At 46.5% G+C, this 23,985-nt stretch overlaps 2 protein-coding genes across 2 annotated transcripts; both read left to right on the top strand.

Annotated features, from left to right (window-relative positions):
* Positions 1 to 1,376: 1,376 nt before the first annotated feature.
* On the top strand, positions 1,377 to 5,676 carry LOC124652518 (phosphoribosylaminoimidazole-succinocarboxamide synthase, chloroplastic-like). Its single transcript, XM_047191534.1, has 12 exons — positions 1,377 to 1,682; positions 1,754 to 1,855; positions 2,084 to 2,213; positions 2,317 to 2,409; positions 2,481 to 2,569; positions 3,026 to 3,106; positions 3,475 to 3,564; positions 4,068 to 4,157; positions 4,286 to 4,336; positions 4,500 to 4,546; positions 5,282 to 5,339; positions 5,414 to 5,676. Exons 1-12 carry the CDS (start codon positions 1,392 to 1,394, stop codon positions 5,468 to 5,470), a joined length of 1,179 nt encoding a protein of 392 aa, XP_047047490.1. The 5' UTR covers positions 1,377 to 1,391; the 3' UTR covers positions 5,471 to 5,676.
* A 412-nt stretch (positions 5,677 to 6,088) lies between these two features.
* Positions 6,089 to 7,179, top strand: LOC124654968 (glutathione transferase GST 23). Its single transcript, XM_047193942.1, has 2 exons — positions 6,089 to 6,510; positions 6,624 to 7,179. The coding sequence occupies exons 1-2, from the start codon at positions 6,193 to 6,195 to the stop codon at positions 6,972 to 6,974; spliced, it is 669 nt and encodes a 222-aa protein (XP_047049898.1). The 5' UTR covers positions 6,089 to 6,192; the 3' UTR covers positions 6,975 to 7,179.
* The last annotated feature ends 16,806 nt before the right edge of the window (positions 7,180 to 23,985 follow it).

The following is a 23,985-nucleotide window of genomic DNA, read 5'->3' as shown; positions in this document are numbered from 1 at the left end:
GAAACTCCAGAAAGACTCCAGGGACGCCGCCGCCATCGCGAAACTCCATTTCGGGGGACAGAAGTCTCTGTTCCGGCACGCCGCCGAGATGGGGAATTGCCCCCGGAGTCATCTCCATCGACACCACCGCCATCTTCATCGCCGTTGCTGTCTCCCATGATGAGGAGGGAGTAGTTCTCCCCGAGGCTGAGGGCTCTACCGGTAGCTATGTGGTTCATCTCTCTCTCCCATGTGATCTTTATGTGATCATGAGCTTTGTATCACTATTAATCTATGTGCTACTCTAGTGATGTTATTAAAGTAGTCTATTCCTCCTCCATGATGTAATGTTGACAGTGTGTGCATCATGTAGTACTTGGCATAGGTTATGATTGTAATCTCTTGTAGATTATGAAGTTAACTATCACTATGATAGTATTGATGTGATCTATTCCCCTTTCATAGCTATTGTTGACAGTGTGTATGCTATGTTAGTACTCGGTCTATATTGCAACGGTCTATTATGCACTCTAGAGGTTACTCTAATATGAACTCCGGATGTTGTGGAGCTTGTTTACTCCGGCTTGAGGTGTGCTTTTGTAGCCCTACATAATGAATGGTGTATCCGAGGAGATGGCAATGGCGGCCGGATCTGCGCGGTGGAGGTGGTGATAGACGAGGAGGAGGCGGATGCGTTGGCGACCGGATGCGAGGGGATAGAGTGGAGGACGCGATGCGGGAGTAGAGACGGGTTCGGTTGAGGTGGGGCCAGAGTGAGGGGTACGACGGCGACTTTGACGTATTGATGTGTGGCAGAATAAGGAACACATTCTTTCTTTTTAAGTAGTGTAGATACCACACCTCACATGATACCATGATACCACTTCACAAAATTCAAATTTGTAAGTGACAAAAAAAATTAAAATAAATTTGTGGCTGTTCACAAGATATGTGTTTACATTGTCTAGAATTTTCAAATCCAAATTTAAAATAGACAAAGAGAAACAAAAAAAGATAAATATTGTGTGAATAGTGTCATTCTGTATTTTTGTCGACACTATTCATGCTGGATTTCTCTTTTTTTTCTCTAAGGATATTTTGAATTTGGTTATGAAAGTTACGGGGTATGTAAACACACATCTTATGAATACCCAAAATTTTGGTTCCGAATTTTTTGACACTGACAATTTAAATTTTAAAAAGTGGTACTGTACACTCCACCGGCCTATCATTTTAGTCCAGTGGTGTACAGTATTTGGGAAATTCGGCACTATCCAAAGCCCGAACCCGACCATGACCGGCCCAATGGAATAATTCCAGCAATCCCCGACCCATCCTACCGCCGCCACCTCCGCCACCGCCAGCAGCAACACCCGCCGCAAAACACTGCACCCGCCGACAGAGGACCTCCGATGTCTCCCACCGCCGTTCGCCTCTCGAGCCCGCCCAAAACTCTCCTCCCCACCATCTCCTCGCCCGCCACTCGGCGCCCCTCCTACCTCTCCATGTCGGCCCCCTCCCGTCCCCGCACCTCGCCCCTCGCCGCAGCAGCAGCGGCCGGCGGTGCACCCTCACTCCTCGCCGCCGACCCGAGCCACCGCGACGCCGTACTCCTCGCGGCGCGCGGTGCCATCCCCAACTGCCTCGGCGAGACCCACCTCGACCTCGTCGTCCCCGGGCTCCGCCTCGCCGCCAAGGGCAAGGTGATTGGCCTACCTGCTACAGGAGGTTCTCCAAGGTTATGTTGAGTGACGTTTTCTGACTCGATGCGCAGGTGAGAGATGTCTACGAGAGCGGGGAGCACCTGGTGCTGGTCACCACCGACCGTCAGAGCGCCTTCGACCGTGTCCTGGCCTCCATTCCCTTCAAAGGCCAGGTATGCTCCTCCTAGATGCTACCATTACATGCGCCGTCTCCAGAAATTGGTGCGGAATACAAAATCGGGCTTTTAAAAAAATGTACTATTCAAAGGAGTAATTTTTCATAGTCATGTCTACAGTCATGTAGAATGGCATTGTTATTCTTCACGATTGTCTTCTCCTTTCTCACGAGTAATCAAGTTCAGAGCCTGAATATGCTAGAATCATGAATGTTCATCTTTCAGGTTCTTAACGAGACAAGCCTCTGGTGGTTCAATAGGACCGCTCATATCACCCCAAATGCAGTGGTATCTTGCCCTGATAAGAATGTGACAATTGCCAAAAGGTGCTCGGTTTTCCCAGTTGAATTTGTCGGTGAGACCTAATGCATGCTGCATATCTTGCTTATTTCTCCTACTACTACTTTGCATCGTACCAGGCATAATCTTGATGAAAATGCTAAGCACTTTGTTTTCAGCGAGGGGATTCGTTACAGGAAGCACTGATACATCACTATGGACAGTTTATAATAATGGCGTGAGGAATTACTGCGGAAATGTCATCCCTGATGGTATGCTAACGAATATTGATATAATATATGGATTCTCTCTTGTGTGTTGATGACTAGGTTCCTTGTTGCAGGCATGGTAAAGAATCAAAAGCTAGCAGCAAATATCCTCACGCCAACAACTAAAGCTGCTGATCACGATGTCCCTATCACTCCTGATGAGGTTCTCCATTCTTTCTGAAATTCCTTTCTTCCCATACTCTAGAGCATAGAGAAATACATGTTAGGATTATATCCCCTCCAAGCCATCACTATTTTACAGAGGGAGAGTATTACTAAATGTCCTTCGATTATTCTCTAACATTGGCATCCCAGATGTAGCTGCTAGTATTTCTCCACTTTGATCCAACCAGCAAATAGTTAAGGACATAAGGATCATCATTCAGTCATGTAAAGAAGGTTGCTCTATTAGATTTTAAATGCTAGTTGTTTATCATTTACTTGGTAATCGTAAATAATAATGTGGCAAGAATCTGGGGTTATGATTATCATTGTGGTGTGGTTCATCGCAGAAATAGTTTGGTACAATGCACTCTACCTTTTATTCTATGTTAGTGTACCTGCTGGCATCACCTTCTTTCTTTACATTTTACCCCTTACTTGTCACACTATTCTTCAGATAGTCAAGGCAGGGCTGATGTCTAAGGATGATTTTGATGAGGCAAGAAGCAAAGCCTTAAGCTTATTTGAATATGGGCAGGTAAATTCTTATGTCATCTTTTTTCTAGAAGCCCCCAGGTCCATGTTTAGTGATCCTCCTTGGTTGACTTCACCGACCAAGCTCCAAGTTTAAGAATTGCGTTCCACAAGTGACACTGACCATGCTTGACATCTTCATACTAAAGTTTGATTGACCAATGCATTTGGTTTTGATACTTGTTCCTCCTCCATTTATTATAATATCTGACCATAGATATTACCCGTAAACACGCCTGCTTTCAGGTCTAATGTTTTGACACAATGTAATCCAACGAGTCGTGCATGTTATTTGTAACATGCATATTGTTTTTATTCAGTGCTCAACCGCTCATTCATAGTCTCTGTAGATGACTGCTTTCCTCCTTGCAGCAAGTGGCATTAGAGAATGGAGTAATACTAGTTGACACAAAGTATGAATTCGGAAAAACAGCTGATGGGACAATTGTGTTGATTGATGAGGTTGTGTTTTCCGACTTATACTTTCTTCTACTATTCAGTTACTTTTTTCAATGCTTTCTTCACCACAGAGCCAAATTTTATGAGGTTCCATCTTGTGTATAAGTATAAACATGGTAGCCATACAATTATTGCTCCAACTTGCCTAAACTGCAAGTGCATGTCTTTAACCTGCAGTTGTCTTCTGAAATGTGCACTACCAAGCTGTTGTGTTGCCATTTTCAGTATCGGGTCATACTTCGACAGCTGTTTTAATGTATACACTTAACCTTTTGTATTTTTGAGTGTGGCATATTTAACCTGTATGACTAGACGTGAGTGCTTTGCACCAAGTAACTAATTGTACACGCAAAAACATCCGAGAGACCTTTATGTGGACATATTCAGTTATTTCTTGATCTTGGAAGTTAATTGTTCATAATTTGACTTTTTTTTTTCTGGTATATAGTTTCTTGAGTTGTTACTTCTGACAAAATCATGATGCTATTTTCCCTTCTAACAAGCAGGTACATACACCTGACTCCAGCAGATATTGGATTGCTAATTCATATGAAGAGAGATTTAAATCTGGCCTTGAACCTGAAAATGTTGACAAGGTAACCTAAATTTTAACATATATAGAAACCCTAAAGGTAGCACTTTACCCTCCTGCAATTTTGTATATCAGTAATGCTATATATATTTTCTAATGAAAATGCTTAAAATGTGATTAAATTCTCACCAGGAGTTCCTAAGGCTGTGGTTTAAGAATAATTGCAACCCATATGAAGATAAGGTATCTCATTGTTCTTCCCAGTCAACTGTTAACACTACTTAAGCTTGTTTTCCATAGTGAACTCACTATCAGTCACAAATTTACCATGGAAATGATGGCCAATGTTTTCCAACGCGTCAATTCTGTCAGTTGGTTTATGCATACTAATTATTCTGAAACACAGATTCTACCAGAAGCTCCGGAAGAACTAGTTTCTGAACTTGCTTGGCGGTATGTTTCCATCGCTTCTTGACTTTTTTTAGGGAATTATAATCCATCAAACTGATGTTCGTTACGTATATGGAACTAGGGGTGGGCATAAAAACCGGTTTTAACAATTAGTTAACCGAAAAGACCAAAGTAACCGAGATACAGACTAGAGAGAGCAGACTCTTTCCATCAGAGGGTTAAATTTAGTGCGTTGGTAGTTTCTCTGTCTAAAAGGCAAAATCCTGGCCCCATCAACATGCAGGGTATAGTATATCAAGTTTGCTGATTAGTGACTGATGGCGAACCATGCATACACATACATCACCATGCATTTTTTTTCCAACACGTGATGTCATGTTACTTCGGCTAGACATGTAGTACTACCTAGTGGATGGACGTATTGTTTCAGGATTCCAGCACAGTAGGTGTTGCATGGTCATTAGTCCCGTTGTTGAGATGGCTGTATGCATGCCAGTGCACATACCAGATGTTTACTTTTTTTGTCAGTCTATCACGTTTGGTCATATATATCTGTTAGAACCAAACACCGAACCGATTAACAGTTAACCGAATTACTGGCTTGCTAGAAAACCGATATAATTTCGGTTGTAGTTTCTTATTACCCGAATTACGAGAAAACTCAATATACCGAACCGAATTTCCGGTTAAAACCGAATGCCCAGGCCTATATGGAACTGAAGAAAACATCATATCCTGTGGTAGTTCGATAACTGTTTCCATGAATATCGGCTGCAGGTACATATTTCTGTTCGAAACGATTACAAATACCAAGTTCGAGATCCCAGATACACAGGTATGTACAGGACTGTTTTTATGTTTCTGGCTTAGTAGTAAATAAACACTTAATCTCTGTTTCGTTAACTGCAGGAACCGATCCATGAAAGGATATCAAGGAATGTAGCAGAAGCCTTGCGGAATTTATAATTGCTGACGCTGCAAAAAGCACTCGCTCATGACAATAGGATGGGGAAATTCTGTTACTAAGATTCCCTGTAGTTGCTATGTGCACATGAGCTGATGAGTAGTATCATCCCCGTTGAAGCTTGAATTATTTTTCGACGGAGTATGAATGCATATCCCCGGTGATGTAATATCACACAGAATAGGAGATAAACAATTAAAATTGGTCCATGTTTCTGTTCGGGTGAGCATTTGGTATGCTCCCCTGCTGGCTTCCCTATGTTTGGAGTGCTGGAGAAGATAAATGCAGCATGCAACTCAAAAAAGAAAAAAAAACTAATGCATTTTGTGTAAGGATTGCAGAGTTCGTCCCAAATTTTGTTTGCAGATTAACCATTTGACTCGTCCACTCTGTCTTGTACAATATCTTTCTACACTTCACTTCTTCGGAATGCAGACCACATATTTCAAACTGTTTGCGAAGTTCTTTTTAGTGGGGATATTTGGGAAGTTCACATATCGTAGTTTATGTATTGATCCACGTGTCACACTCAGATAACCCTCTGAAGATCCCATCCATCACATCGTGTCCACATATCATTAAACTATTTTTTCCGATGGAGTGTTGACTACTTGGTAGCCAACAATGACCCGGCAACCCAGATCTGGACTTGTTTACGCTTCAAAAAAGAGGCATCGACGTCTCCCTGGTCTCTTGCAGCAGCTAGCAGCACGAAGCTCCAACAATGGCTGAGAAGGGCGTGAAGGTGTTTGGTATGTGGGCGAGCCCGATGGTCATCCGGGTGGAGTGGGCGCTCCGGCTGAAGGGTGTCACGTACGAGTACATCGACGAGGACCTCGCCAACAAGAGCAACGCGCTGCTCCGCCACAACCCGGTGACCAAGAAGGTTCCGGTGCTGCTCCACGACGGCAAGCCGATCGCCGAGTCCGCCATCATCGTCGAGTACATCGACGAGGTGTGGAAGGACGGCTACCCGATCATGCCGGCCGACCCCTACGAGCGAGCTCAGGCGAGGTTCTGGGCCAAGTATGCCGACGAGAAGGTACAATATGCTCTTTTATGTAAAGCGCTCCTAGATTTAGTACTTAGTACGGAGTAGTAGTTAGGTAGGCACCACAGTTGCTCTAATGTGAGGATTGGTCTGGATTTGTCTAGTGCAATGCCGCCATCTACCCGGTATTCACGGCGACCGGCGAAGCACAGAGCAAGGTGGTGCACGAGGCCCAGCAGTGTCTGAAAACTCTGGAGAAGGCCCTGGAGGGGAAGAAGTTCTTTGGGGGCGACGCCTTCGGATACCTTGACGTTATCGTCGGGTGGTACGCGCATTGGTTGCCAATCATCGAGGAGGTGTCCGGCGCCAGTGTCGTCACCGAAGAGGAGCTTCCTCTTATGAAAGCGTGGTTCGACCGGATCCTCGCCGTCGACGTGGTGAAGGAGACCCTGCCCCCAAGAGACAAGCTCCTAGCGCTCAACAAGGCTCGCCGTGAGCAGCTCCTCTCGGCATAGAGCGCGAGTAATTCCATTTCAGCTACGTAATCTTCCGTACCACGGATAAATAAGTGTTGCATTGTTGTAACTGATGTTAGTTACATCTTTCGAGTGTCTGTCTCACGCATGACCAGTTTCAGTTATATGTGTTTCACGATGCCATGGATACCTACTGTACTTATTTCCTCGTGTGTTAGTAATATTAATGGTGTTTCCGAACCAACATTAGGTTTTAGATGGCTAGGAGGGTGATTGTTGTTAAACGATATGGCTCTAGATGTTTTCTAGTAGTACTTGTTAAACGATATATGCCGCCAGTGTTCTTAAGTACTGACGCAACTAGTTCGGAGAGGTGATCGCTGTCGAGCTTGCGGCTGTTCAAAGAAGGTTGGGCGATTTTCACCGCGCTAGGGTGAAGCTGAATTCAAACCAGCCCCTGGCTCGTTTTGTTCCTCTTGCGCAAAGGTCAGGAAAGAAATGTTTTTGAAAGTTAAGTACGAAAAGCTCCCAAAGTACTGTAATTTCTGTGGCATTAGCTGGTGCCAATGCCTCACCTCACTATAGCCTGCCACGTCAGCCTTTTTCCTCACTCTCACCCCACTCTCACCTCACGGTGCCAGTGCACAGGCTATAGTGCCAGCTCTCACTTCTCTCTCCTCCACATCACCATTTCTTTTTCAGATTAAGTTATTTCACTCGAATTTTTGTAGACATTCAAAATAATGCAAGAAAATTATTTTATTCAACTTAAAATGTTACCGATTACATAATAATTAATAAAATTGCATAACAAATTTTAAAAATTACATAATAAATAAAAATTCTACTCCTCTTCCTCTTCTTCCTGCTCCGCCTCCTCGTCGTCATCATCTTCCAGACCAAGCTCTTTTTCCACCATCTTGATGGCCTTCGCATGTTTGCGCTTTTCTGCTTCGTTCATGTCGTCGGTTGATCGGTCTTTCATTTTGTTCCATTGCTTGAACAGCTTACCCTTCACTAAACCCTTCATCATGTTCGTCATCGCGAAGGATTTACTTCCTACCTCACTGCTTGATGAGGATTCCTTTCCCTTCCTCCGACCCTTACGTGCCGCGGCCTTGGCCCTATCGCGGCCCGGTGGACGCTCCTCCTCCGTCGTCGCCTCGCTAGAGCTGTACTCACCAGAAACTCGGAGCTTGGTGCACTTGCTTCAGAAGGTGGTGGGGGGTACGGACCATATGGCGCGTATGGATACGGAGGTGGAGGGTATGAACCGTACGAAGGTGGTGGGTAAGGAGGTACAGTGCCACTCCCGCTACCTGTAGGTGGAGCATTTGGAGGTGGTTGGGGGTATGGATACGGAGGCGGAGGGTATGAACCATATGGCGCCGGAGGTGGAGCGTATGGGCCATATGGCCCCGGAGGTGGTGTGCCGGAGGAGTATAAAACTCGGGAAGCGGCGAAGAACCGACATTGGTGCGACGATGTGTCGGAGAGACACCATCTAGGTCTATTGGTGACCCGTCGGGCTGCAACAGATCCGTGAACGTGGTCAAATCTGGTGGAGTCCAACCGGACATGGTGGAGAAGATTTGAGAGAGTGAAGGTGATCAATGAGATGAAATGGGTGTGGAGTGAGTGAAACCATATGGGGGGGGGGGGGGGGATTTATAGGGGGGGGGGATGAAATTTTGGGGTTTTTTTGGCCTTTTTTCGGATTTTTTGAACCAGCAACGGCTACTCAACGGCTAGCTGACGTGGAGCCGTTACGCCCTCTCGCCTCTCTCTCGCCCGCCTATCGCCCCGCTCTCGCCCGCCTATCGCCCCGCTCTCACCCGCCTATCGCCCCCACTCTCGCCTCCCTCTCGCTGCCAACGCTACTGCCCCGCTCTCGCCCGCCTCTCGCCTCCCTCTCGCCCCCAACGCAGGCGGTAGCCGGGCGGGAGCGGGCGATACCGCCGGGCGCCCGCGCCGTCGCCTCCCGCTCTCGTCTCGCCCCTCTCTCGCCTCTCTCTCGCCCCGCCTCGGGCGCTACCACCCCCGCTCGCGCCTGCGTTGGCACAAGCCTTAATGGGACATACTTTCCTGCAGTTTGGCTCTTGAATAAACATATGTTGGCAGTTGGAGTGGCACGCAAACGTGATATCAGAAGGGAAACATATGGACAGGAAATCCTTCACCCTGTTAACGTTGGCTACTGGTTGTTTTAGAGGGCTACTGGCCGTGGTGGTGGACGTACGGGTGGTGGTCGTATGGGACGGGGAGATGCTATCGAGCGTACAACGTAAGTGGAGGCCAAAAGATAGCACTGCTAACCAGTCTCATAAACGTACATCTGGAGATGCTGGTCTGGGGGATGAGCCCATTGATGATCTGACTGACACAGCTTCAAGCCCTCTAAAACAACCAGTAGCCAACGTTAACAGGGTGAAGGATTTCCTGTCCATATCTTTCCCTTCTGATATCTTCCTAAATCACTATTGTGCCACACGTCTTCCTAAATCACGTTTGCGTGCCACTCCAACTGCCAACATATGTTTATTCAAACGTGTGATTTACATTGCAACCTAAGTAATGATACATATATACTCGTTTGGAAATATACCCGCAACTAGATGTTAGACTCCTTTCTATCTAGAATTATTCTTGTTGCTAGCTATTTCTTCTCTGTTCTCATATTTGTGTTAATGTAGATTGCTTAAAAAAATATCACTTTATGGTTCTCTAAGAACAATATGACACTTTTACTTTTCTCTGAATATTGTAAGCATACCTTATGTTTTACAGGAGGTGCTGCTGAACTACATGCACGTACATGTGTCAGATGTTATATGCTCTGGAAGAATTAATATACACTTTCGGGGGGACCTTCGTGTTTGGTCTACTTTCAGACCTTCTTTTGTTATCTATTGTTTTAATTGTTGCTCGGGTGAAATTTGTTGGCACTATCAAGTTACTCGGGCCTGCACCAACTCAACAAATGCTGCAGTTTGACCACTCCCCGCCTTTCTTAGAATCACTAAATGAAGTACTTTATGATTTTACTGCTCCAACTAATATTTAATTTAAATACTATATGAAGATTGATTTATCTTTGAGAAAACCACATGCTGAATTAAAATAGATGTTTTGCTATCGATGTAGGTCTTGGAAACTAATAGAGCAGTTCTAGTGTCACGGTCCCGTGGTGCATCATAATTAGGTTTGATGTGGCAGAATAATTCTCGATGTCCCAAGCGATTCTAGAAGTGGTAGGCTGTCTATGAATATTATGTGAAACAGATAGCACGAAAGGAGAAGAATGCTGGCCACTCTATGGAGAATGATGACCAGAAGATAACAAATGAACAAGTTTATGAGCTGATGTGTTGAATTCAGCAAATAAATGCGAAAATATTGTGTGTTGCAAATGTAAATAGTAGGCAGATTGGAAACAGGGTAGCTGTACATATAACATGTGGGTTATTTTGTGCTTCTTATCTGTCCATTGCTCCTAGTGGTTGTGCTGAAACTAATGTAATTTTGTTGTTTGGCAAATGTTAACTTGTAGTGATCCATTAAGTGATGTTGAAATAGAGTGTTTTTGTGTACCTTCTCGCTACAAACATTTTGCCTACCGTGATAACTATTTGTCACCATGAGTGGAATGTTTGTTGTCATAAGTTAATGCCACAAGTGTAGTGGTTTGTGGCAAAATTACTAATGCCATAAAAGAATGATTGTTGCTACTTGTGTCCACCAAAGTATAATCTTGCCAATACATTCAAAGTATTGACCAAATATTTTTGGCTGTAACTTTACCATTGCAAATAATGTGATAGACGAGTGAGTTACGATGACTAGGGTTACAAATCTATCCTCGGCCTGTGGTACATGAAGAAGAAGAGATTCATGATGTCTATGTTGTTCGTTGCAAACTCTGATGATATGCTAGCTCTGTGCTACGCATTTTGTAAGTTATTATGTAATTACTGGATCATACGATGTAACAAAAACCTTTGTATCTTGGTATTACATTTTGTACTCTATGGGCTATCGATTGATCTAGAAACTGGAAACGCTCTCCTCTCGTCGCCCCCTCCAGGCGACCGGGGGAGAGTAACCCTAGATCGCCGCCGCCCCTTCCCTCTCCCTCCTCCCCCCGCCTCGTCGCCCCCAGAGGCGCTACCGGGCGAAGCCCGCTGCGCCGGTGAAGGGGGCGGCGGGGATCTGGGTCCTCGGCTCCCCGCGCGGTGATAGGTGGAGGACCTCCGCGCCGGGCTCGCCGCTGCCGGCGATGACGTTGGGTGGGCTCCTTCTGCTCCACGCTGCTTCTCTGGAGTGGCCGTGGTCCAGGGGTGGCGCCTTCCAGTGCTTTCCCCGGTGGGGGCCCTGGGCTCCAGGGCGGCGGTGAAGGGGTTCGTAGCATAGAAAACAAAAAATTTCCTACCGCAAGACGAATAAATCCAAGATCTAATCTATGGAACACCCAAGATCTAATCAACAAGATCGGAGCAACGAGATTGATACGATACTAACCCTTGAAGATTTCCAAAGCCTACGAGATCAGATCTCGTTGTTGATGTAGACGATCGTCCCCAGTGCTGCAATCCGGCAGCACTTCCGTACTCGGTCGTGCGTACGGTGTCGATGAAGCCCATCCTCTCCCCGTTCCAGCGGGCAGCGGAGGTGTGGTAGATCCCCTCGGAATCCCAGCAGCACGACGGCGTGATGGTGGAGGTGGAGGAGAAATTCTGCGGGGCTTCGCCAAGCCGCGCGGGGAAGAAGGAGGAGGGAGAGAGGGGCGGCTAGGGCTTGGGGAAATGATGTGCTGCGCCCCAGCCCTCCCCTCCCTCTTATATAGGCGTGGGGGGCTGCCTTGGCCCCTCCTCCAAGCCTTTGGGTCGGCCAAAACAAGGGGGGAACTTCCCCCCAAGTTAAGTCCCTATTTTCAAGGGATTTGATCTTATCCACTTGGTACAGCCACATGGGCCTTGGGGGGCTGGTGTGCATGGCCCATGTGGGCCTATGCGACCCCTCCGGTCCATGTTGGTCGTCCGGGATAGGTGGGCCCCACTATGGTACCCTCCGGAACCTTCTAGAACCTCCGGTACAATACCGAAAAATCCCGAACTTTTCCGGTAACCCTGAAAATGACTTCCCATATATGAATCTTATTCTCCGGACCATTCCGGACCTCCTCGTGATGTCCTGGATCCCATCCGAGACTCCGAACAAACTTCGGTCTCCATCTCATATTCCGAATCTACTTATGCGACATCGAACCTTAAGCGCGTCACCCTACGGTTCGCGAACTATGCATACATGGTCGAGACTCCTCTCCGAGCAATAACCAATAGCGGGATCTGGAGATCCATAATGGCTCCCACATATTCAACGATGACTTAGTGATCGATTGAACCATTTACATACGATGCCGATTCCCTTTGTCTCGCGATATTTTACTTGTCCGAGGTTCGATCATCGGTATCTCCATACCTTGTTCAACCTCGTTACCGACAAGTACTCTTTACTCGTACCGTGGTATGTCATCTCTTATGATCCAATCATATGCTTGCAAGCTAATCGGACGACATTCCACCGAGAGGGCCCGAGTATATCTATCCGTCATCGGGATGGACAAATCCCACTATTGATCCATATGCCTCAACTCACACTTTCCAAATACTTAATCCCATCTTTATAACCACCCATTTACGCAATGGCGTTTGATGTAATCAAAGTACCCTTCCGGTGTAAGTGATTTACATGATCTCATGGTCGAAGGACTTAGGCAACTATGTATCGAAAGCTTATAGCAAATGAAACTTAATGACTTGATCTTATGCTACGCTCATTTGGGTGTGTGTCCATTATATCATTCACCTAATGACATAACCTTGTTATTAATAACATCCAATGTTCATGATCACGAAACCATGATCATCCATTAATCAACAAGCTAGTTATACAAGAGGCTTACTAGGGACTCCTTGTTGTTTACATAACACACATGTACCAATGTTTCGGTTGATACAATTATAGCATGGGATGTAAACATTTATCATGAACACTAAGATATAACAATAACTAATTTATTATTGCCTCTTGGGCATATCTCCAACAGATTTCCCACTTGCACTAGAGTCAATAATCTAGTTTACATTTGAAAAGATATAACACCTTGGCCTTCTGGTGCTTATCATGTTTTGCTTACGGGAGAGGTTTTAGTCAACGAATCTGACATGCTCAGAACCGTATGTATTTTGCAATTCATTTGCGTCTCAACGCATCACTCATTTTCCAAATGAGTCGGCATTAATCGTATATGTTCGGTCTTCTGGTGGAACCTTAATTCCGCGGTCTGAAATAAGTCACTAATATTGTCACACACAATATAGCTTCAAAGTTCTGACACTATCGGAACTACACCAAGTTCTCAAAGAACTCCTCGACTTAACACTCTTAGTCATTGTCAAAACAATGACATATTCTGCCTTCGTTTGTAGAATCCGTCACACTATTTAGAACTCTTCTAAATCTAGCAAAGACTTCTTCTAGCTCATTGCGCTACCTTTTAATCAACACTTATCCTAATTGAGATTGAAAAATATTTTTATATGTGACCAAACTAATATCGGTGCAACACCTTACAGCAATTTGTTTGTCATTACCCCATACAAAAACTATATATATATATATATCCTTGGTTCTTCTAAAGTACTCAGGGATATTATTACTGTTGTCCAATGATCATCACATGAATCATTCTGGTATATGCTCCCTTTTAGAGCAGATGACATCTGACTTTGTACATATTATTCGTGATCTAAAGTCACTCATGTGTTTTTACTCATTGAGTGTCAGATACACTCAAGTGTTGTTAAACCTTCACATGACAAGAACATTTTTCTTAATATTTCTATATTGAACTACTTCAATATCCATTCTATGTACTTTGACTTAAACTTATTATGTGTTTCAATCTATCTTCATAGATCTTGACACTAAATATATTTCACTCCATATCCTTTCATTGAAGTTAATTCTCAATGAAACCTTTTTAATCAATTATATAATTACATTATTTATAATCAACGATATGTCATCTACATAAAGTATTATAAATATGTCTTAACGCTCCCACTTAATTTCTTGCAAATGCAAGCATCTTCATCGTTTCTGATGAAATCAAAAACTCTTTGACTATTTCATCCGGTGAAGATTCCAACTCCGTGATACTCACTTCATCCAATTGAAGTTTGTATACCTATCTAGTATTCCACGGACCAGCAAAACTCTTGGTTGTATCTGGTATACATCCTTCATACATACTTCTGGTAAGGAATGTATTTCTGCCATCCTACTATCATATCTCATAAAAGAAATATGTAGCGATTACTAGAATAATCCACATAGACTATAAGCATTGCCACGGAAGATCTAATCTTATCGTAGTCAACTCTTTGAACTTTGTCGTAAACAATTTTTCGATAAGTCAAGCTTCTTTAAGGATATTCCATCCAAGTCCATCTATGGTATAGATCCATTTACTTTCAAAAGTATTCACCTATCTTGGATTTCATGGCGCATAGCCATTTTAATGGAGTCAGGGCCCATCATAACTTCTTTGTATGTAGTTGGTTTATTATTGTTCAAAATCAATCCTTTGTCCACAAATCATTTATTTGATCATAAAGTAAACCATACCTACAAGGTTCAATAAGTACTTTGATCTCCATGACTATAACACTTTGTAAACATGGGAGCCATGATCTTCGTAGCTACTTCCGAAACCATTTCCGATGCTGTGCTACTCTGATCATCATGCTCAGGTTCATGAACCTTATCAAGTTCCATTGTCCTCCCACTCAAATAGTTCGCTAGAAACAATTTCTTTGAAATAAGTAAGAAACATCGACAAACACTTTTATCTTTGTATCCATAGTGGAAAGAATTCCCAATCAATTCTCTGGGATAACCAACAAAGACATTCATCCGATTTTGGTTGTAAACTTATTTACTTATGCTATGCATACCATAATTTAAGAAAGGACTATTAGGGTTTATACCCATGCCATAACTCGTATGGTGTCATTTCAACGGATTATGATGATGCTCTATTTAGTGTAAAAGCGGTAGTCTCTAAAGCATAATCCATAAAAATATAATGGCATCAATATTTTATCTCATCTTTGATCCAACAAGGTTTGGATACGTATCTCGGATACTTCATCATCACTATGATACTCCAAGAAACGTGAGTTGTAGAACAACTTCATAACTCTCTTATATGTTCGCTAAAACTCGTAATTCAAATATTTCCACTATGATCCAATCATAGATATTTGACTTTTCTATTACGATGATTTCCACTTCATGCTGAAATTTATTTGAATCCATTCAAATGTTTCAAACCTCTTCCTTATCGAATATATCCACATATATATACTCAATTCATTGTTGGAAGTTTTCATGAAGTAGAAGAATCTCCCGCATACAACTATGCCCAGTGAACCACATATATCATCATGTATGTTTCCACTAAGTTAGTTGCTCGTTCAACTCTTGGCCTATGAACGGTATTTAAGTCATTTCCTTTTAGAAGAGATTTGCAAGCGCCAAATGATTCAAAAATCATATGACTCCAAAATTCCATTCAAATGGAGTTCCTTCATGCGTTCCTTTCTAACATGACCTAAATGGCGGTTCCACTAATGAGTGGAATTCAAATCATTTGCCTTATGGCATTTTAGCGTCGGTGTTATGTATGTGTGTTTCACCATTAAGATTTATAATAACTTATCCATCGTACATGGAGCAATGTCATAATTTGAACAACTCATTGTTTTCATTTGACCGGAGCAAAATAACAATTTATTAAGTTCTTTATTATAAACTCTAAGGGCTAGGTAGAATGCCAACGACGAGACATAATAACACTTTATTATGTTCCGGACGTGCATTATTACCATATTCCTTATCGATCACTTAGGCCATCGTATTCTTGTATTGCGTTATATTGTATGACATCTCATACCAACCAATCTGGTACAAATACCCAAGAATTTTATTATGTGACCAAACAAGGAATACATCCATACCATGTATATCATCTATATACACCTAAGCTAGACTTTCTAGTCTTTTTCTTTCTTTCTGCCAAAATATCTTTGTGGTTTCTCTTTTAGCTTTCCCTATTCTCAGAAAACACTTCAACTTCAATAACTTTTAGGTCCATTGGTCAAATACCAATAACCTTGAGGTTCTTACCTTGAAGTTGATCATCATATGACAAGTGTTCCAGACTTCACTATTAGCAACTTTGTAATATGATGAACAATTTCACTCATCATTTTATCCATCATATCATGACGACTTTCCGAGACCATGTATGTACATGCTAGGCTCGTAAAGTTTAACCTCAGTATTCGCATGTGCAAATCTGGCTTGCACCCGTTGTATGCACACGTAGAATCTATCACACCCGATCATCACGTGATGCTTCGAAACGACGAGTCTTAGCAACGGTGCATGCGAGGACGATCACTTCATGGATATGCGAATATCGTTAGTGCCCAACTTAGTTGGAGGATTGGGACGCCTCGGCGTCTTCAACCTTCGTACATTCCCATAAAACTTATGAGTTTATGTAGTCTCACTAGATTATATTCTATCATCTTGCAATAAGGTCTTAGATATCACATATATCTCATACCTCGCTTATTTCCGAAAACAAAATTTTCAGCTCCTTACTTTTCAAACGGATTTGAACTTCAAGTTTCACGGAGACAAGATGATTTTGTACTAATTGAAACCATTGCTCTTTGAATCATCAATGTGAGGTTTACTAAAAGTTTGCGTTAGGACTTAATCATATCTTGATTCTTTAACAATACGGTACCAGTCCGTAAAGTTACTTGTCAGACTTAACAATATTTCTATCTCAATTACAAGACTAGCGCATGGTAGAAAACGGATGCCAATTCTACAAACTTTAATTCAAAATACTATTCGGACTATGTTCATGATAATTAGTTCATGTTTTAATCTAATTACTAATGAACTCCCACTTAATACAACATCCCTCATGGTTGTTAAGTGGCACACGATCCATATCCACTACACCAAAACCGATCATCACGTGAGATGATGTAGCTTCATTGGTGAACATCAACATGTTGATCATATCATCCATATGACTCGTGTTCAACCTTTCGGTTTCCTGTGTCCCGAGGTCATGTCTGTACATGCTAGGCTCGCCAAGCAAACCCAAGTATTCCGCGTGTGCAAACATGGCTTACACCCGTTGTATGTGAACGTAGAATCTATCACATCCGATCATCACGAGATGCTTCAAAACGACGAACTGTAGCAACGGTGCATACGAGGGGAGAACACTTTATTATCTTGATATTAATGTGAGGGATCATCTTATAATGCTACCGTCGCGATCTAAGCAAGATAAGATGCATAAAGGATTAACATCACATGCAATTCATAATATGTGATATGATATGGCCTTTCTTCTTGTGCTTTTGATCTCCATCTCCAAAGCACACGAGCATGATCTCCATCATCACCGGCATTGCACCAAGGTCCATGGCACCGCTTCATGGTTGTCCATCACTTATAGCTACTATAACAACTACTTGAAATAAAGCTATTACATGAAGAATAGACACGCAGGTCTTAACAAATTTAAAGACAACCATTAGGCTCCTGCCGGTTGCCATAATACAATAATGAACATCTCATACATCAAATATAATCATCATCACATCATGGCCATATCACATCACCAAACCCTGCAAAAACAAGTTAGACGCCTCTAATTTGGTTTGCATATTTTACGTGGTTTAGGGTTTTCGAGTAAGATCCAATCTACCTACGAACATGAACCACAACGGTGATACTAGTGTTGACAATAGAAAGTGCAAATTGGAATCTTCACTATGGTGGGAGAGACGAGACACCCGCAAAGCCACTTATGCAATACAAGTTGCATGTCAAGCGTGGAGCAAGTCTCATGAGACGCGGTCATGTAAAGTTAGCCCGGGCCGCTTCATCCCACCATCCCGCAAGATGCAAAGTACACAAACTAAAGCAACAAAAGCATCAACGCCCACAAAACCATTGTGTTCTACTCGTGCAACGAGATCTATGCATAGACATGGCTCTGATACCCTTGAAGGGGTTCGTAGCATAGAAAACAAAAAATTTCCTACCGCAAGACGAATAAATCCAAGATCTAATCTATGGAACACCCAAGATCTAATCAACAAGATCGGAGCAACGAGATTGATACGATACTAACCCTTGAAGATTTCCAAAGCCTACGAGATCGGATCTCGTTGTTGATGTAGACGATCGTCCCCGGTCTTGCAATCCGGCGGCACTTCCGTACTCGGTCGTGCGTACGGTGTCGATGAAGCCCATCCTCTCCCCGTTCCAGCGGGCAGCGGAGGGTGTGGTAGATCCCCTCGGAATCCCGGCGGCACGACGGCGTGATGGTGGAGGTGGAGGAGAAATTCTGCGAGGGCTTCGCCAAGCTCGCGCGAGGAAGAAGGAGGAGGGAGAGAGGGCGGCTAGGGCTTGGGGAAATGATGTGCTGCGCCCCAGCCCTCCCCTCCCTCTTATATAGGCGTGGGGGGCTGCCTTGGCCCCTCCTCCAAGCCTTTGGGTCGGCCAAAACAAGGGGGAACTTCCCACAAGTTAAGTCCCTATTTTCAAGGGATTTGATCTTATCCACTTGGTACAGCCACATGGGCCTTGGGGGGCTGGTGTGCATGGCCCATGTGGGCCTATGCGACCCCTCCGGTCCATGTTGGTCGTCCGGGATAGGTGGGCCCCACTATGGTACCCTCCGGAACCTTCTAGAACCTCCGGTACAATACCGAAAAATCCTGAACTTTTCCGGTAACCACGAAAATGACTTCCCATATATGAATCTTATTCTCCGGACCATTCCGGACCTCCTCGTGATGTCCTGGATCCCATCCGAGACTCCGAACAAACTTCGGTCTCCATCTCATATTCCGAATCTACTTATGCGACATCGAACCTTAAGCGCGTCACCCTACGGTTCGCGAACTATGCAGACATGGTCGAGACTCCTCTCCGAGCAATAACCAATAGCGGGATCTGGAGATCCATAATGGCTCCCACATATTCAACGATGACTTAGTGATCGATTGAACCATTTACATACGATGCCGATTCCCTTTGTCTCGCGATATTTTACTTGTCCAGAGGTTCGATCATCGGTATCTCCATACCTTGTTCAACCTCGTTACCGACAAGTACTCTTTACTCGTACCGTGGTATGTCATCTCTTATGATCCAATCATATGCTTGCAAGCTAATCGGACGACATTCCACCGAGAGGGCCCGAGTATATCTATCCGTCATCGGGATGGACAAATCCCACTATTGATCCATATGCCTCAACTCACACTTTCCAAATACTTAATCCCATCTTTATAACCACCCATTTACGCAATGGCGTTTGATGTAATCAAAGTACCCTTCCGGTGTAAGTGATTTACATGATCTCATGGTCGAAGGACTTAGGCAACTATGTATCGAAAGCTTATAGCAAATGAAACTTAATGACTTGATCTTATGCTACGCTCATTTGGGTGTGTGTCCATTATATCATTCACCTAATGACATAACCTTGTTATTAATAACATCCAATGTTCATGATCACGAAACCATGATCATCCATTAATCAACAAGCTAGTTATACAAGAGGCTTACTAGGGACTCCTTGTTGTTTACATAACACACATGTACCAATGTTTCGGTTGATACAATTATAGCATGGGATGTAAACATTTATCATGAACACTAAGATATAACAATAACTAATTTATTATTGCCTCTTGGGCATATCTCCAACAGGCGGCCCTGGGAGGTGGCGGCGAGGCTGGCTCGACGGCGGGCGGCGCTCGTGGGTGGTGTACCCTCTGCTTGGCCGCAGGGGCGGCGAGCGAATGGGTGGGGTCGTCCGGGTGCCTTCAGCGCCCTGGCGTCAGATCTGGAGGCCGGCGGCTTGATCTCCTCTCCGCCGCTATCTCTCCGCCAGATCTGGGTGGGGTCGGTCTCCGGCCGCCCGATCTGTGGCTGGGGTTCCAGCGCGCATGGGCTCCGCCCACCTGTGGAACTGGGCGAAAGCCCTGGCTGGCTTGTCCAGCCCGACGACGGCGACGCCTACGGGCGCCGTGGTCCTCCCTGGAGGCGTTGTGGGGGTCTCCATCAACAGGTAGCGTCCCGGGTGAAAACCCTAGGTCCCCCGGGCCGGGCAGCAGCGGCGCCTCGGTGCCGTCAGCTTCTTGAAGCCGTTGCCTTTGGACGAGGTGCTCCGTGTGTTTGGCGAGTTGGTCGTGTGTTGCTCGGCGGCGTTTGGTGTGGTGCTGGTTCTTGGCCCCTGAGGAAGTTCTTCGGTTCGTCTCTGCAGGCATCCTTTTTGGTGGTTCCTTGGCGTGGTGCTCATGGCGGTGATGCTTGCCGATGGTCCGGTGCCCACGAGCCTGGGCGAGGGGATAGGGTTCCCCTCCGAAAGCAATCCTGGCATGAGAGACGTCAAGGCCCGGCTCTTCTTCCCCTTCTTGCGTGCGGGCTGCTCCTTCGTCTCAAACCCTGGATCGGTGTTACTCCTGTGCAACTCCAGTTCGTCCTGTCTTGGAAGCAGGTGGCTTTCTCCGTCTGGAGCAGTTCCTTAGCGACGTCGTGAAGATCGTTGGCAGCAGAGCTCTGGCTAGCTTCCCTGTTCTTCCTTGCTTAGCTCTAGACCTATCCTTTTTCTTTTTCTTTTACCTGTTCCGTTTCTGTAAGCTGGTTCAGCACTCTTGTACTTCTGTCGTAAGTGGCTTAATTAATTTTAAGCTGGGCTGCAAAGCGTTCTGTTTAAAAAATCAATCTAGAAACTAGCACACATACACACGCACCCTAAGAGCATCTCCAGTCGCGTCCCCCAAACCGTCCCCCAAACCGCGCCGGATCGAGCGTTTGGGGGACGTGTTTTGTTCGTACCGCGTTTGGGGGACGTCGCTCCCCAGTCGCGTCCCCCAAACAAAATTTCGCAAATTTTAAACTTAACTAGATTCGATTAGATTCGTCCAAACTTACATAGATTCGAACGAAATTTGACTAACTTTAAAACTAAACCTAATCTAGAACCACTTGCGGCGGCCGGAGGCGTCGTAGTGCTGCTGGAAGTTGTACATCTCGTCGGTGACGACCTCCTCGCTTGACGCGCTCGTCGACGGGCTCGTCCTTCACCAAGCCGCTTGGTCCTGCCTCGCCGTCGTCGGTGAGGTCCACCGGCGGCTTGCCGGAGTCGCGGATGGACATGGCGATCGCCGCGTCCGGGTCGCCCCTCCGGCGTCCTTGTCGTCCATGGACGCCAAGAACGCCGCCCGCAGCCCCAGGCAGTCCTCGGGGTCGTCGGCTGCGGCGATGAGCCGCTGCTGCCGCTCGTACTCCGCCGGCCGGCGCCGCTGCGGCGCTTCCTCCGGCTCCTCCTTCACCTCCGGCTTCGGGATGAGGAGGGCGCCGCCGCGCCTCCCTTGCTGCCGCCCGCTGCCGCTACCGCCACGCCTCGTGTTGACGGGCGTCGCCGGCTCCTCCTTGACCTCCCGTTTGGGGACGGTGTAGGGCACCGACCGGTACGACGAGGACGGCGTCGATCGCGCCGGTCCCGAGGAAGAAGAGTGCGAGGAGGACGAGTACGTCGTCCTCCTCGGCTGCCATTGAGGAGACGGCGGCGGCGGCGACGGCATCTCCGGCCTTGGAGCGCCGTTGCGGAGGCCGCGGATGACGTTCTCGAGGGTGCGCCCGGAACGCCCCGAACAGGGCGCGGCCTTCCCTGTTCCAGGCTGTTGGGGCCGCCGACGAGGTTGTCGGTGCTGTGCATCTCGACGTCGTGCCTCGCACGGAAGTACGTCGTCCACCGAGCGTCGTTGTCGTTGACCGCCCACGTTGGATCCAACCGCTCCTCGGCGGTGAGTTGAGCCCGACGGGCCTTGATGGCGTCCCTCCATTGGTCCGTCTTCGCCTTCGGCGGCGGCGGAACGCCAATGCCGTTCACGGCCATCTTCCAGCCGCCGCCGCTGCGCGGCCGCATGTCCGGCGGGGCTCGGATACCGGGCGTGGTACGGCGCCCACGCCTCCGCCACGGTGAGGCTGCCGCGTCCGAGCCGTTCGCCGCGGCGATCTTGCGGGAGGACGAGCTCGACATTTTTTGAGCGGCGAGGAGAGGATGCGGGAGGGGGAGGCGGCGGCGACGAGAAGGATTATGAGCGGCGATAAGCCGCGGGCGTCTTAAAACAGCGGCGGCGGCGGGTGGTTGCACGCAATAACTCCGGCGCGGACGGCCACGCGGCCATGCACGACGAGACGCGTCCCTCGCGTCGCTCGGGAAAACAGGGACGCCATTAACGTCGCTTGACCAAAGGTAGGCGACGGGGTTTTAGCCTTCCGTGCCGGCCGACGGGTCGGGCCCGCGTCGGTTGGCCTCGCTTTTCGTTGTGTCCGGCGTCCCCGGAGCGTCCCCTGTGGGACGGGGACGGGCTCGGGACGCCGGACACCGTATCGGGCCGCGCCGGACAAAAATGGGCTTTGGGGGACGCGGCTAGAAGGTTTTTTTTTGTTCGGCGCGCCCTAAATCCCTTTGGGGGACGCTTTGGGGGACGCGACTGGAGATGCTCTAAGAGGTCACTACATACAGCCGGTTTTCGTCACCCGTCGCTCTGATAAACCACCGGCCCATCTCGCGCGTCATTCAACCCACGTCGCATCTATACTTTACAGGCCATACTTTATTGTCTGGGGCGCAGGCGCGCAGCGGCCTGCAAGCGAGGATCCGTCGCTGTGTCTAGCTAGGCGCTTGCATGTGCTTAGTTAATGCATGTATGAAATTAGTTTGCGCATGCATGAATGGAATCAGCGAGCTAGTTTTTTTAGTAGCTTTTTTCTTGAGTAAACCGCATGGGCGGTCCCAATTCTTTGCGGGTGCCTTCACTTTGGTCCCTATTCTTTAAAATTGAACATCTCAGTCCTAAATCTTTGGTTAGTTGATCACCCGAGGTCTTATTTTGGTTTGACCCATGTTGACCTGCCTGCGTGGCATTTGACCACTGCCACGTCAACAGTGAGGCAAAGGAGGCTACCGGTAGGACTTGCAAATTCGCAAAACAGCCCCCTTCTTTATATTTCTTCCCAAGCCACAGTCCATTTTCCTTTCTTCTCCAAATCTTGGGCGGCCCTAGATCTCTGACTCGCGTGACGGAGCAAGCTGGACCCGCTCACGAGCTTGCTCCAGCACCTCCTCTGACTACTGCGGAGAAAGCTGGACACCACCTCCTCTAGTCATTGCACCGCGTCAGCCAAGGCGAGGACGAGCCAGTGCGCATGGTCGCTGGTGATGGAGCTTCTCTGCGGGTGGACTGGAGGCTGCCCTTGCGCGCGATGAGGACAACCGCGACGCCCAGGTCTGCTGCGACACCCAGGGTTGCTGTGACGCCCATGCGCAAGCAACCATCTCCGGGCCGGTCGATCCCGTCGATGAACTGTTTGGCTGGGAGCGCAACAATCGCTGACGAGGTGTGCACGCAAGATCTCACTGTGTGGCCTACGCCCTAGTCGAGCATGAATCCGGCGAGCTCGTCGTCGTGTCCGTGCACCAATGAAGGTAGGGACCACATGTACACCGGCCTCACGGAATTGAATGGCCTCGAGTTGTGTGAGGGAGCGACCATGGCAGAAAGGGGTGCAGACAGAAACATGGACCGTATTTTGGAAGAAATACAACCCCAAGGGCCTATTAGCAAATATGTAGGGTGAGTTGTCTGTCTCCTGGGCCCCAGTGTCGATGTGGCAGGGGTCAACGTTGGTCAGACCGATTTAGGACCTCACATGAACCATTTATGAAAGATTTAGGACTAAGATGTTCAATTTTAAAGAATAGGGACTAAAGTGAAGGCATGGGCAAAGAATTGGGACCGCCCATTCGGTGTACTCTTTTTTCTTCGCCACCTAGCTAGCTAGTTGTTCCTGTTACTTCCTA

The sequence above is a fragment of the Lolium rigidum genome, chromosome 5, assembly GCF_022539505.1.
Source record: "Lolium rigidum isolate FL_2022 chromosome 5, APGP_CSIRO_Lrig_0.1, whole genome shotgun sequence".
Classification (NCBI taxonomy): domain Eukaryota; kingdom Viridiplantae; phylum Streptophyta; class Magnoliopsida; order Poales; family Poaceae; genus Lolium; species Lolium rigidum.
This window is presented reverse-complemented; position numbering and strand designations above follow the sequence as displayed.

Excerpts from the sequence above, each read along its gene's own strand:
- LOC124652518 (XM_047191534.1), top strand. The coding sequence starts at position 1,392 with ATGTCTCCCACCGCCGTTCGCCTCTCGAGCCCGCCCAAAACTCTCCTC. Across the intron at positions 2,214-2,316 it reads TTTCCCAGTTGAATTTGTCG|CGAGGGGATTCGTTACAGGA; the intron begins GTGAGACCTAAT and ends CTTTGTTTTCAG. Across the intron at positions 4,547-5,281 it reads GTTTCTGAACTTGCTTGGCG|GTACATATTTCTGTTCGAAA; the intron begins GTATGTTTCCAT and ends TATCGGCTGCAG.
- LOC124654968 (XM_047193942.1), top strand. The coding sequence starts at position 6,193 with ATGGCTGAGAAGGGCGTGAAGGTGTTTGGTATGTGGGCGAGCCCGATG. Across the intron at positions 6,511-6,623 it reads CCAAGTATGCCGACGAGAAG|TGCAATGCCGCCATCTACCC; the intron begins GTACAATATGCT and ends GGATTTGTCTAG.